The following is an 11,837-nucleotide window of genomic DNA, read 5'->3' as shown; positions in this document are numbered from 1 at the left end:
CTTATTGTGCACTTCGAATCGGTTACCATGTAAAGATCATTTCGACGATGCTACTGAATTTGCGAAATGCAACGTCATATCAACCAACCTGTTGCCACCTAGCAAACACATTTAGGCATTACGCTACTCAAATGGGAAAACCCAATATACAGATTAAAAAAAAAAAAAAGTAATAGGCTCATCAAGCTCTATAATAAGAATTCGTCAAAGTCCATCAACTATGAATTTCAACAGTTATGTTACATTTGTAATCAAAACTATCGTTTGACGGTTACTTGTTCAAAGTGTCCAGTAATTCATAATACAGAAGGAGATTGATTTCGTTATGTAACGCAGTTAATTAATTAATAAGCAATGAAACAATAATTATAGAGTTGTGTACCAACCTAAAACTAATATCTCTGCTTAAATTTTCACTTCAAGCAATCACATAAAACTAATTAAGCCCAGTTGTTAATCTACTGTGACATTAAATAGCGGTGACTAGTAAAATATTAATGACAAATCACAATGCAAAAGAGTAAGAGTATATTAATTTACCATCAACTAATAGATCAACTGGTTTCACTAAATTAGTGATTTTGAGTTTGAGTCTTCATTATACAATCGCATTAAAACTTTGGTAGGAAAAGTTTAATCACCTTAGAATCCCCTCTAAGTCAACTGAATTAATTAGTGGACTGATTGAGCAACTGGTTGGGAAAATTAATATATATATACATATATATATATATATATATATATATATATATATATATAAGAAAAATATTTATCAAGCAGCTTAAGATATATTTATCTCCGTCTATCCAAAAATTACGTCGTTTTGTTTATTTATTTATTTATATTAATTAAGTAACTTGAGAAACGATAACTTATATATATATATATATATATATATATATATATATATATATATATATATATATGGGAAAAATATGTTTTCGGTTACTCAAAAATTACATCATTTTATTTATTTATTTTCTTATATTAATTGATTCACCTTTGAATAGTTATGATTTCTTTTTTCTCTGTCTTCTGTAAATGATCCATCTTTGTACAGTTATGATTTAGTAGCCGAAAATAAAATTATCTCAAGTAGCTTGAGAAACGATAAGCGATGTATATATATATATATATATATATATATATATATATATATACATAATTTTCAACATGCAAAAAGGAAGTACGGACGGTGACCGCTTGGCGCTATTAAATACCCCCTAAATCTTGGGCAGGAGGGTAATCAGTTAGAGTCCAATAAAGAGATCTAACCAAAGGGGTTTATGAGATTGAGAGAGAGAGATTGTAAATAAACAGCATAAACTAAAAAATGGTGTTACTAGATTCCTTGTGGTTCATCGTAGTAGCATCTTTGTTGGGAGGATATGCATTTGTGTTTGGGATCCTTAGGAGGGTGAATGAGTGGTACTATGTTGGCAGGGTAGGAAAGACACAATACCCTCTCCCACCTGGTGATCTAGGTTGGCCTTTCCTCGGCAACATGCACACCTTCCTCAAAGCTTTCAAGTCTGACCCTGATTCCTTCATCTATGACCTTGTTTCCAGGTACATACACTAATAACTTTTAAAATGATTAATTTTGGGTTAGGACTTTGGTGTGACATTATGTTTTTTATTTATATAGATATGGCAGGACAGGCATGTATAGGACCTACTTGTTTGGGAGCCCAAGCATCATAGTTTGCAGCCCAGAAACGTGTAGGAAGGTTCTCACAGATGAGGAACAATTCAAGCTTGGATACCCTGCTTCCACCATGGCCCTCACAGGAAAAAGATCATTCCATGGAATCTCAAATGAGGAGCACAAGCGTCTGCGCCGCCTCACAACCTCTCCCATAACTGGCCACGAGGCATTGTCTATGTATATTGGTCTTATTGAAGGGATTGCTGTGAAACTTTTGGATGAGTTGTCTAGCATGAACATGCCATGTGAATTCCTCACAGAAATGAGGAAGTTCGCTTTTGCTGTCATCACCACCATTTTTGTCGGCTCTGACTATGATCACGTTGACCTTGGCTTGGTCGAGAACTTGTACACCCACTTGAATCGAGGAATGAAGTCTCTTGCCATCAATCTCCCTGGCTTTGCATTCCACAAAGCACTCAAGGTGAATTAATATATATATATATATATACACGGGGAAGGTTATATTTACAAATTTTTTGTTTATAAACTCTTAGAAACTACGATATGTCTGGCTGATAATACACTCTCGAGTAGAGTATTACCGATACCGGTAAACATAATGTATTTTGTAAGTTTGTAAAAAAAAAAATTATAAACAGATCATTTTCATATATATAGAGAGAGAAAAACAACAGCTTTATTGTTATAATTAACTATGTGGCCAGACTTAGTTAAAAAAGTAGCCGTAGACAACCTTATCTAAAGTGACGGTAGAAATGTTTAATCATATATATATATATAATCTTTGAATTATATACTTGGATTGTGGTGATATAATGCGTATTATTAACTAAGGTTCATCATAAAAATTTGTAAATAAACTAGAACCTTAATTAGAAAACGGAACAAGGTTAATTTCTTGTGCACACACAGCACCTTCCGTGAGGGTAGAGATGGGTAATTGTCAATGTCACACCATGCCACCTTTCATAAAGACCACAAAATATTAAACAACTTTATTATATTGAAGCTATCAAATATGAAGAAGAAAACGCAATTCTTTTTATGTTAAATATATCCGGTACTAGATGCTTGTGTGTCATTGATGATATAAATTTAATTATTTAATATATTTAAGCTTGTGTATTCAGGCACGAAAGAAGTTGATGAAGCTGCTTCAAGCCCTGGTGGACCGAAAGAGGAGGAACAATAATAGAGAGACAAAGATGAGGAAAGATATGATGGATTTATTGATGGAAGTCAAAGATGAAGTGGGTTGGAAGCTGCAGGATGAAGACATCATAGACCTGCTTCTGGTATTCTTGTTAGCTGGTCATGAAAGCTCTGCTCATGGAATATTGTGGACCATCATCTACCTCATGGAACACCCATATGTCCTCCATAAGGCCAAGGTTTAATATTATCTACCCATTGTTTATGGGAATAGATCCATATGTGTTTGCATTTTCAATATTATTTACACAAAACAAAATTATGCACGTTTCAGAAAGAACAAGAACAAATCATGGAAAGGAGACCTTCCACGCAGAAAGGGCTGAACCTCAAGGAAATTAAGCAAATGGAATATCTTTCAAAGGTATATATGTTATTTATGAATTCTTTATTTTCAGTTAATGGTATTGTGTTAAGTTTTACTATATATTGATTTTCAGAAAAAACATTAAAATATAAAAAACTTTAATTGATAAGGCTTGTTTTGTAAAAATAGTTCTAAAAATTATAATTTTTTTTTTAATTTTTAGAATCAAAATTAGAAAACATATCTCAATTGTTTTTGTTCTGTGTTTTCACTTTCTAACTTTCAAAACAAAAAAAAAACATTTAATGCTAATGAAATCGGACCGGGTCGACCCTGAAATCGATAAATAGGTCATATAATCGGTATGGATGAAGCAACGGATTGACCATGCATCAGAACCGGTGCGACCTGACCAGTTTTCGTGAAAATCGGTGACCCGGCTTTGTCTCAAAAAAAAAATCCAGATTTTTTTTCTTCAAAAAATTAAATCATAATAGACATATTTGAGTATTTTTTGCGTATTTACTTACATAAGTTATGTACCTACAACATTAATATTATCTCAATTATGCACTATGCATAAAATTTTGATTTGATTTATAGCTAGATATATTGATTTCTGAACTTGAAGCCACGTATTACAATCATTATATTTTTGTTTGATCCTTTATTGGATAATACTGAGTGATTTATTATTTTTATATTAAAATATTTAAAAAAATTATCATTTTTTTTAGATATTTGAGTATATTTATAATTTTTTAATATAAATTATAGAATTGTATATAATTATCGGGTTATGCGATTCAACCAGTGACCAGTATTTTGACTGGGTCAATGACCGGGTCGATTTTAATAACATTGCTTATTTCTATTTGGAGTGTTATATTTACAAACTTAACTATATATCATGGGTAATACATGAACTCAAAAATATACTATTCATAGTACATAGTTAAAGTTCGTAAACAAAAAATTTATAAATATAATATTTTCTATTTTTATATCTATTCTATAAAATAGTTTTAAGGAAAAAAAATAAACTTAACAAAATCCAAGTTGTGTGAAAAATGATGTATTCAATGTACCCAAAAAAAAATAAAAAAATTGATGCATTCTAATTTCTACGGTTCAGGTTATTGATGAGACGCTGCGCAGAACAAGTATCTCGTTTGCGAACTTTAGACAGGCAAAAGTCGATGTCAACATCAATGGTTAGTTATTCAATCCCATATATTTTCAGTGCTTCCTTGCAGTTGATGTTTTATGTTCATTACAAGTTTACAACCCCTTGGCATTTAAAGTCAAAAAAGTTGAAAAATTGCAGGTTATACTATACCAAAAGGATGGAAAGTTTTGGTTTGGAACAGAGGTGTTCACATGGATCCTGAAACTTACGTCAACCCAAAGGAATACGACCCTTCTAGATGGGAAGTATGTACGATAATTAATATTGATTTTTTTTTTCTTACCTATTCCTTTAACAATGTATGCATGAATTTAATTTAATGAACAAAAGATGTAACATGTTATGTGTTAAAAATGTGGTGCAGAATTACAAAGCCAGAGCAGGGTCTTTCCTTCCATTTGGATTAGGAAGCAGGTTTTGTCCCGGAAGCGACCTGGCCAAGCTTGAGATCACCATTTTCCTTCATCATTTTCTTCTTAACTACAGGTTAATAAACTTATTTTCATATTGCAACCGTTGAGACTTATTGAAGTGAAGGAGTAGAATGCTGTTTCAATCTGATTGGTTTTCAATATGCTGATTGGTTTTATTATACATTTTAACGGTGTAGGATGGAGAGAATTAATCCAGAGTGTCCAGTGACTTACCTACCAGTTCCAAGGCCTTCTGACAACTGTCTTGCAAGAATTATAAAAGCTACCTAAATCATGAGATTAATTAGCCTCTTGTAATTGAGCAAGGGCAAGATACACCTAGCAATCTTGTATTTTTCAAACCTTGTTATCTATTCTAGTAAATAATATTTGAATAAATTTCATGTCATTCATAGGAAAAAAAAAAAGAAAAAAAGAAATCTGTTTGTTGGTACTTGGTAGTGCATTTTTATATTGAATTTTGATTAGATAAGAGTTTGCCTATTCTGGTTTATTATTCAAATAAATTCCTGTCAAGAAACCGAGTTATTAAATTTCAAAAGAAAAAATGTCCCATGCAATTGAAAACACTGTTAGTTTTCAACTACTGCTTTCAAACAAGCCTTCAAAGTGAAATATTTAAAGGACCTCAGTTTAGAGCTACTGACTGCGGACAAGGACAACCAAGTGAAAATAATAATGAATGGAAGTGAAAAGAGAGAACAGCTTTTTAATCACATGAAGAGTAGACACACAAGAGTGTCATAACATAAGTGACAATAACAGGGAAAGAAAAATGGAAAGAAGCAGTTCTATTGCAGTTGAAAAAACTGTTCTAAAGATAATAAGATCATAAACATCTGGAAAACAGTCAGTCCCACATAACTTGCAGGAGCAAATTCAAACTTTAATGTGCAGCATCTTCTTCCTCACAAAATTTTGTGTACTCCTTTGAACCCATCAAGGAATCTAACTCGGATGGACTACTTGGCTTTACTTTGATCATCCATCCATCTTCGTATGGGCTTGTGTTGATCTTAAAGTAAGAAAAGTTAAAATAAAAAATAAAAAATTATGAGTATGTATAAACTGCCAATTAGAAAACAAGACATTAACAGTATAATTCAAATCAATATCAAAATAAACAGCTATGTATAAGCAATTGTTATGACATTAGGGGACTTCATTACTCATCACTCAGAGTTGAATTTCCAAAAGTAATCTCATACAAGTTGAATTTTATTTATTTAATTAATTACCAGGCCAGGCGTTTCAGTGAGCTTTTTGTTAACCTCAATGATCTCCCCCGATATTGGAGAGTTTACATCACTTGTTGCCTTAACACTTTCAACTGCTCCGAAGCTGTTTTCCTTGGTGGCTGAGCCACCGGGTTCTGGCAGATCCACAAACACAACCTCTCCAAGATGGTCCTGCAACAAGTGCAATTACACAGCTTCAGCCTTCACATATATGCTAACTTTAATTTAGTTTTACTAAAAATACACATATATACATGTAGACACATACACAAACACATGCATTAGTTTCCCATTAAAATTTTAAAGAATAAAATTATAGCCACCAACATAAGTGTTGTAAATGATAGTTTAGAATAGTAGTATAGAAGTCCCACATCATGTATATCTCTTTGTATGTTCTTTCTTTTAAGTTATATAATAGACTCTCCGCTGTGTAGTTGAAACACACGAGATTACTTGTAAATTTCTTTGTTCTTGATATTCAACAATAAGCAAACACTACTAAACAAGTATTTGATTGGTTGTACTTCTACTAACCTTGGCGTTATTAAAAGGAATGTCACACACTATGATTTGTCACTTCAATACAGATAATAAAAAAAGATAAGAATCATGTAATGGGTTAGCAGCCAACCTGGGCATGATCAGTGATACCAATTGTGGCCACTGAGCCTTCATGCTTGACCCATTCATGTGAAGATGCATACTTGAGTCCATCCAACACTGAGAATTAAATAATAATAATAATAATAAGAAAAAAAAAAGTGAGCAACTCAAGTGAATTGGGCCTTTGTTTCCTCATTCAAATGAAAGGTGAAATGTGAAGAAAGATGAGATAATAAATATAAATACCGGTAGAGAAGCATCTGAAGAGAGAAAAAGGAGGAGAGAGATGAGGTCTGGAGGTGGAAGAGATTTTGAGTGCATTGGCAGTTGAAGAAGCCCACAACCTGAGTGCCATTTGAATGTTTCAGATGTTAGAGAGTTGTGTTTCTCTATCTCTTTTCTCTGTTGTGGGAACAATATCACGGAAACATAAAGATGAAGCTGTTGATATGAAATTTTATCTTGGATGAGTGGTGGGTAGCGAATTCCTCATCCTTCCACGGTCTCATCCTCTTCATCACACTTTTTGTTATGCCTTAAATTTTATGTTATCCAATAACCAAACAATATTCTCCGCCTAACCTTAAAAAAATCAAAGCTAAACAACCTATTGGTATTATACTTGCAAGAAATCAATAATTTTTTTATTTTTATTTTTTCTGTCATAGAAGTAAGTTGAATAACTGTAGATTTAAATTCAGATTCTTACACTCAACCACAAAAATAATTTACCTACTATAGATGTTAGTTGGTAATTTGAAACACATGGGTTAGTTCCAATTTCAATCGAGGTTCCCGAAGAAACAATTGAAATGCATGCACTTTAATCGATGCTATTGGATAAGCTTAACAATTTTTTTTTTTAACTTCTAAAATGGGTCTTAAGAGCCAATTGAATGAGCTTTGAAAAAATAATTTTTTACGTCTTGTTTTTTAATAAAGATGTTTTCCAAAAATTTGTATTTGGAAGTAACATGTGAAAAATACTTTTAACTAACACGTGTTATGCTATAAAGGGGATTAGTCTCATCTAAATAAGTGGAAAAATCTCTTAAAAACAAAAAAAATATATTGGAATATGAAAATTAAAAAGTACTTTTTATGTATTAAATTATGAGGAAGGTTATACTTACAACTTTTTTTTTTACAACCTCTTACAACCATATCTTAACACCGTTGATTTTCGCCAATCAACGGTTATCATTTTCACAAATTAAACTCATTAATTAATTATTAATTCACAATAAATGATAACCGTTAATTGACAAAAATCAACGATGTTAAGATATGATTGTAAGAGGTTGTAAAAAAAGAAGATTGTAAGTATAACATTCCTCTTAAATTATAATTACTATGTAAAATGTGTAAAAACAAATCATAGAAGCATAATTTGATAGTGGCGAAGATGATGGTGGTAGCGGCAATGACAACGTTGGTGTTGGCAGCATATATGATATGGTTGGTTGAGATTGGAGTTTAGGCAAATTTAAATTTTGAAAAAAATATTTAAATTTTGACTTTAAAAAAAAAAAAAAAAATCTTAGCTTAATTTTTTTTTGACTTTTTTTTAAAGATGACATCTAAATATTCATCTATAGCTGCAAAAACTTTTTTGTAAAAAGAAATATACTTTTGGAGGAAAAAAATTCGGAGCATATGAACTATAAGAAAAAATTTACGTACATTCCAAAACTAAAAAAGTATGTTTTATTTTATTGAAGCATAAAGTTATAAGATTACAAATATCTAACTATTGTACCCACACACAAAAAATCTAAGTATATCGTAGTACATTTTTTTATAAGTATATCGTAGTACACTTTCAACCATTTAAAAAAGAAGAAGAACTAGACAAAACAAAAAATACGGAAAACGAAATAAAAATAAAAGTAGGCCTGTTGCATTTTTGGGCTCTATAAGACCATTTTATGGAATGTTTTACAGTTTCAAATTCAAACACAACCAAGCCCAAAAAATGTGCTGTTCTGATGTATCTCAGGCCAGCCCGATTGATCAGACATCTAAAATATATAAAATTTCATTTATGTCTATTATTTGTCACAACTAATGTGCACATACTTCATACTTGCAAACGGGCTTTTTTTTCAACAAGTATCAAATAACATTCATTCTAAGGGATTAGTTTAGCGGCAAATGAGAGCATATAATGTATAGGATTGTAATTACAGATTTAAATCTTAATTATATTGATTGACGTAAATAACTTGTCTTTTATTAGAATGAATAACTAGATTAATTAAAGTACATACAAGATAATATGGACTGGCATGTAGAAATGAAGAGGAAAAAACAAAAAAAAGATTGAACGCAATACTGATTTTACTGTTAATCGGAATTCCAAGTCAGGTTATAGCATATCGGGATTGTAAATCCTTATTTTTCTTTATATGTTGTTGCTTTTGAAATTTTCTTCTTTCTACTCGGAAGGCTCCTAGTCTTTTAAACTATTATAATTAAATATATTTGAAATTATAAGAAATATATAACTAATCTAGGTTTAATTTAAAATTACAAATAAAAAATTAAACATAATTAATTTGAAAGAATTTAAAATTAAAATTTAGAAATTGAGAAATTAAAAATGGCATATATCATTCTTTAAAGGAGAGTAAGAGTGGATTAAAATTATGCTTACTTTCAAAATAATGTGCTCTGCCATACCAAAAAAATAAAATAATAATGTGCTCTAATTTAGTATTTGTTTGGATGAATTTTCTTTAACTTCTCTTCTTTTTATGAGGAGAAGCTTGACCAAATATATTTTTCCAAAAACTTTTATTGTAAAAAGAGCTTTTTTATAATGAAAAAATATAAAAAATTAAAAGCTTTCAAAAGGAATTTTTTTTAAGATGTATGTTAACTTTTAGGAGTTTTTATTTGTTTTTAAATTTCATCCTTATTTTGAACTTGTATTTATACATTTTCCAATTTATTCAAATAAAAATTTATTTTGTCTCCCACTTCCAAAATCCTGAAAATAATTTTATATAATCACCAAATTATTTTTTATTTTATTTTTTAAACTTTTTATTAACTTTAATTTAAAAACAACTTTTAACATAAAAAAAAATTCAACAGACTCTTAATATGATGTATACTAGCAACAAATTATTCGTCACACTCTTTTCAACTCATCATTTATTAACTGGGATTTCACTAAATCACTTGGACTTACTCTTTATTTAATAAGATTCATATAAAATACATTCAATAATAAAAGGTGTGTTGAAAAGGGTGAAGCAATTGAAATTTGGAGTGAATAAACGAAAAGAGAAAATTTAAACAAGAATAATTTAAAGATACATGTATTTGAATTTTTTAGAAAATAAAAAATTTAACATAAAATTGGAAAAGTTAATATAAAGTCTTAAGTTTGAATCTAGAGAATGAAAAAAATGATTTGGGGGAATTGTTTCATATATCGGTCCATCTCCTAATACTTGAATTGATTTAATTAAATAATCGACTAACAGACAAAAATAAAAAAATAATGGAAAAAAATAAAATTATTATTTTGAAAGTGCAAGCAATAGTATGAAAAAAATTAAATTTTAATAATCATTAATAACTTAAGAGTTTTAGAAAAATTGAGCAAGTATTAAACAACGGTCTGTCTAACAGTAAAAAAAAAAAAATACAATGCTAGATTATATTACTCTCAACAATTAGGACTGCATTAAGGGTGAATTTTCTATACTATAAAGTTCAAAGCCTCAAAATACATTTTAACCAAATAAATATCTTTGGGGTTTGGTGCAAATTAAAATGACCAATGATATGATAGTTGGAGCCAAGTCCAAGACGCCACGTTACTTAAAATTGGGGTTGGGGGGACCGGTGGAGCGAAGTCAACCATGTGAATGTGATAAAACAGATAGTAATACTTAAGAAAAAGCTTTTTTTTTTTACACCAAACACCGATTGACATAAGTAATAAAGTGTTTTATGTCCTTTAACCAGTAGTTTTGTATTCGAATTTTGGGTATTGAAAAAATAATCACGGGAGAATCGTCTTCTGATGAGATCTAATAGTACTCGAATCAGACTAGTACGAAAGATGAACTAATTGAAGAGATTAAAAAAATGCTTCTTTTTTATAACATTTTTTTTGCTATACATGAAATGCACCAGTGGACTGGGGTAACATCATGCACGTTGACCTACTCAATTCCCAAAATAACTTTGCTTCAAGTTCCAACAGCAACCACTACATTGAATTTCAAAATTTAAATGGATTTGGCTCTCCCTTTCGCTTTTATTGATTAGTTAAAGGTGCTTAGAAGACTGATCCCATGTTACCTTGACGATGGACTATCAAATTACAAATAGAAAGTCTACCCACAATCCAATACTACGTATATTCAACAATGGAGCAATCATCGGTTTTGCTGTTTGTGCAATTCACCTCTGTGCCTCTTAATCTCATAGTAAATCCCCTTTCTTTTAATCAAGATAGAGTTAAACTTTCTAATGATTAACATACTCTTTAAATAAATGGGGTTATCACAAATAATAAATAATTATTTTTTTTATTAAATTTCAAATACACCTCATGTGATTTATTTTAAAATTGCTTATCCCTTTAATATTTTTTCATCAATTATATTTCATGTAATTTTTTTCATTCAGATTCCCTTAAATTCTAATTTATAGATAAAAATACGCTTAAAATATCCTCGAGTTATAGTATATAATCCAACTTATTTTTCAGAAATATAATATAAAATTATTCAGATAGTTTAAGGTTTTAGGACAATTAGCTAATTACTTGATATATGGGAGTCTCAATAATCAGATCATGATTCAAAATTTGATCCTTGTCACCTCATTTTTTTAATAATGGAAACATGTTTAAGTTATAATATAAAAATATAAAATTATTTATAAATTTTTATGTAACAACTTAAACTTTTAGGATAATTGATTGCTTGATACTTTTTCTTCATTTTCATTGATTCAAAATTTTAATTTCACACAAACATGCAATTCGGGGTTTGAAAATAAGGTATTACCTTTTGTTTACTGTTCATAGGAGCAAGATATATAATTGTGCAAATTTAATTAATGTTTAGGTTGATTTGAATAAAAAAATTACATAAAAGGTAGGCAATAAGAAAAGAGAATAATTAATTTTAGATTAAAGGTTTCAAGTTTTGAT

General features: G+C 29.9%; 2 protein-coding genes across 2 annotated transcripts; one reads left to right on the top strand and one right to left on the bottom strand.

The window, feature by feature from the left end:
- The first annotated feature begins 1,333 nt into the window (after window positions 1–1,333).
- On the top strand, window positions 1,334–5,121 carry LOC133290954 (beta-amyrin 11-oxidase-like). The gene is made up of 8 exons (XM_061489117.1): window positions 1,334–1,569; window positions 1,649–2,132; window positions 2,803–3,063; window positions 3,159–3,248; window positions 4,327–4,405; window positions 4,519–4,625; window positions 4,745–4,866; window positions 4,991–5,121. The coding sequence occupies exons 1-8, from the start codon at window positions 1,334–1,336 to the stop codon at window positions 5,082–5,084; spliced, it is 1,473 nt and encodes a 490-aa protein (XP_061345101.1). The 3' UTR covers window positions 5,085–5,121.
- Window positions 5,122–5,497: 376 nt separating this feature from the next.
- Window positions 5,498–7,136, bottom strand: LOC133290947 (glycine cleavage system H protein, mitochondrial). Its single transcript, XM_061489109.1, has 4 exons — window positions 6,905–7,136; window positions 6,687–6,775; window positions 6,053–6,223; window positions 5,498–5,829 (listed from the first exon to the last, which is right to left on the bottom strand). The coding sequence occupies exons 1-4, from the start codon at window positions 7,011–7,013 to the stop codon at window positions 5,701–5,703; spliced, it is 498 nt and encodes a 165-aa protein (XP_061345093.1). The 5' UTR covers window positions 7,014–7,136; the 3' UTR covers window positions 5,498–5,700.
- Window positions 7,137–11,837: the final 4,701 nt, after the last annotated feature.

The sequence above is a fragment of the Gastrolobium bilobum genome, unplaced genomic scaffold (genome assembly GCF_033153095.1).
Source record: "Gastrolobium bilobum isolate Gb01-03AN ecotype WA unplaced genomic scaffold, APGP_CSIRO_Gbil_v1 utg23076, whole genome shotgun sequence".
NCBI classification, from domain to species: Eukaryota; Viridiplantae; Streptophyta; class Magnoliopsida; order Fabales; family Fabaceae; genus Gastrolobium; species Gastrolobium bilobum.
The sequence above is the reverse complement of the archived record's forward strand: the minus strand, read 5'-3'. Positions and strand labels throughout refer to the sequence as shown.